Source organism: Colobus angolensis, unplaced genomic scaffold (assembly GCF_000951035.1).
Source record: "Colobus angolensis palliatus isolate OR3802 unplaced genomic scaffold, Cang.pa_1.0 Scaffold528, whole genome shotgun sequence".
NCBI lineage: Eukaryota > Metazoa > Chordata > Mammalia > Primates > Cercopithecidae > Colobus > Colobus angolensis.
Window position 1 is genome coordinate 11529 of NW_012118799.1, and position 1047 is coordinate 12575.

The window sequence follows — 1047 nt, forward strand, 5'->3', positions numbered from 1 at the left end:
CAACTCAACAGATGGCCTCAGATGTAGGGTGGGCTGGCAGTGTGTTAGCTGAGGAGACTTTCGCAGTTTCCAAGCTCCTTGAGCGACTGTGTTACGTATTTTTGTGTCATTCTAAATCCATTTGGTTTTTTAAAATGGTTTAAAAAGTTAAATTCTAACTTTTTTTTGTTTTAGGAGATAAAGTCCCTCCAATTAAACCAAATGCTGGGGAAGAATCTGTCATGAATCTTGACAAATTGAGATTTGCTGACGGAAGCATAAGAACATCGGAACTTCGACTCAGCATGCAGAAGGTAAGAGCCTGGACTCGCTCTGGAGTGAACAGGCTGGCTGCATACCTGGCCCTGCACTGGTTTTGTTTTTTTAAAAATAGATTTAGGGGGATGCAGGTGCAGTTTGTGTGGATGTACCGTGAGGTGGTGGAGTCTGAGCTTTTCATGTACCCGTCACCCAAGTCGTGTATATTGTACCCAGCAGGTAATTGCTCATCCCCACCCCTCCCGCTTTTTGGAGCCCCTGGTCTCTGTTAGTCCACTCCGTGTGGCCACGTGTACTCACCATTCAGCTCCCACTTCCAAGTGAGCATGTGACACTTGACCTTGAGTCACTTCACTTAGGATAGTGACCTCCTGTTCCATCCACGTGGCTGCAGAAGACATGATTGCGTTATTTTTGTATGGCTGAGTATTTCACGGTGTTTATGTACCACATTTTCTTTGTCTGATCATCATTGATGGGCACTTAGGTTGATTCCAGACTTTGCTATTGTGACTAGTGCTGCGATAAACATGCGAGGCTGCACCAGTATCGAGGTAAACAGCAGTAGGACGTACTCCTCCCCGTATCAAGAACATGAAGGAGACCAGGAGGCCTGAGCTACACAGAAGTGCACTTTTCCACACAGAAGGTCAGCAGGCTAGGGCAGAGTTAGTGACTGCTTGGCATCCAGGATGGCCTTCTCTGGTTCGCTCGTGTGTGCTTGGGCGTGACCTCCGTGCCCTGACCGTCGCTGGCTGTCGTGGATGAGTCACAGCGAGGAGGAGAGGG

General features: G+C 48.1%; 1 protein-coding gene across 2 annotated transcripts in view; it reads left to right on the plus strand.

Moving 5' to 3' along the window:
• The window catches only part of LOC105525291 (succinate dehydrogenase [ubiquinone] flavoprotein subunit, mitochondrial-like), a 19055-nt gene that overhangs the window by 2689 nt on the left and 15319 nt on the right, over window positions 1-1047 (plus strand). For both annotated transcript variants that reach the window (XM_011960863.1, XM_011960862.1), the window contains exon 2: window positions 175-293. In XM_011960863.1, the coding sequence (XP_011816253.1) occupies window positions 175-293 (119 nt within the window). The remainder of the gene's footprint in view (window positions 1-174; window positions 294-1047) is intronic.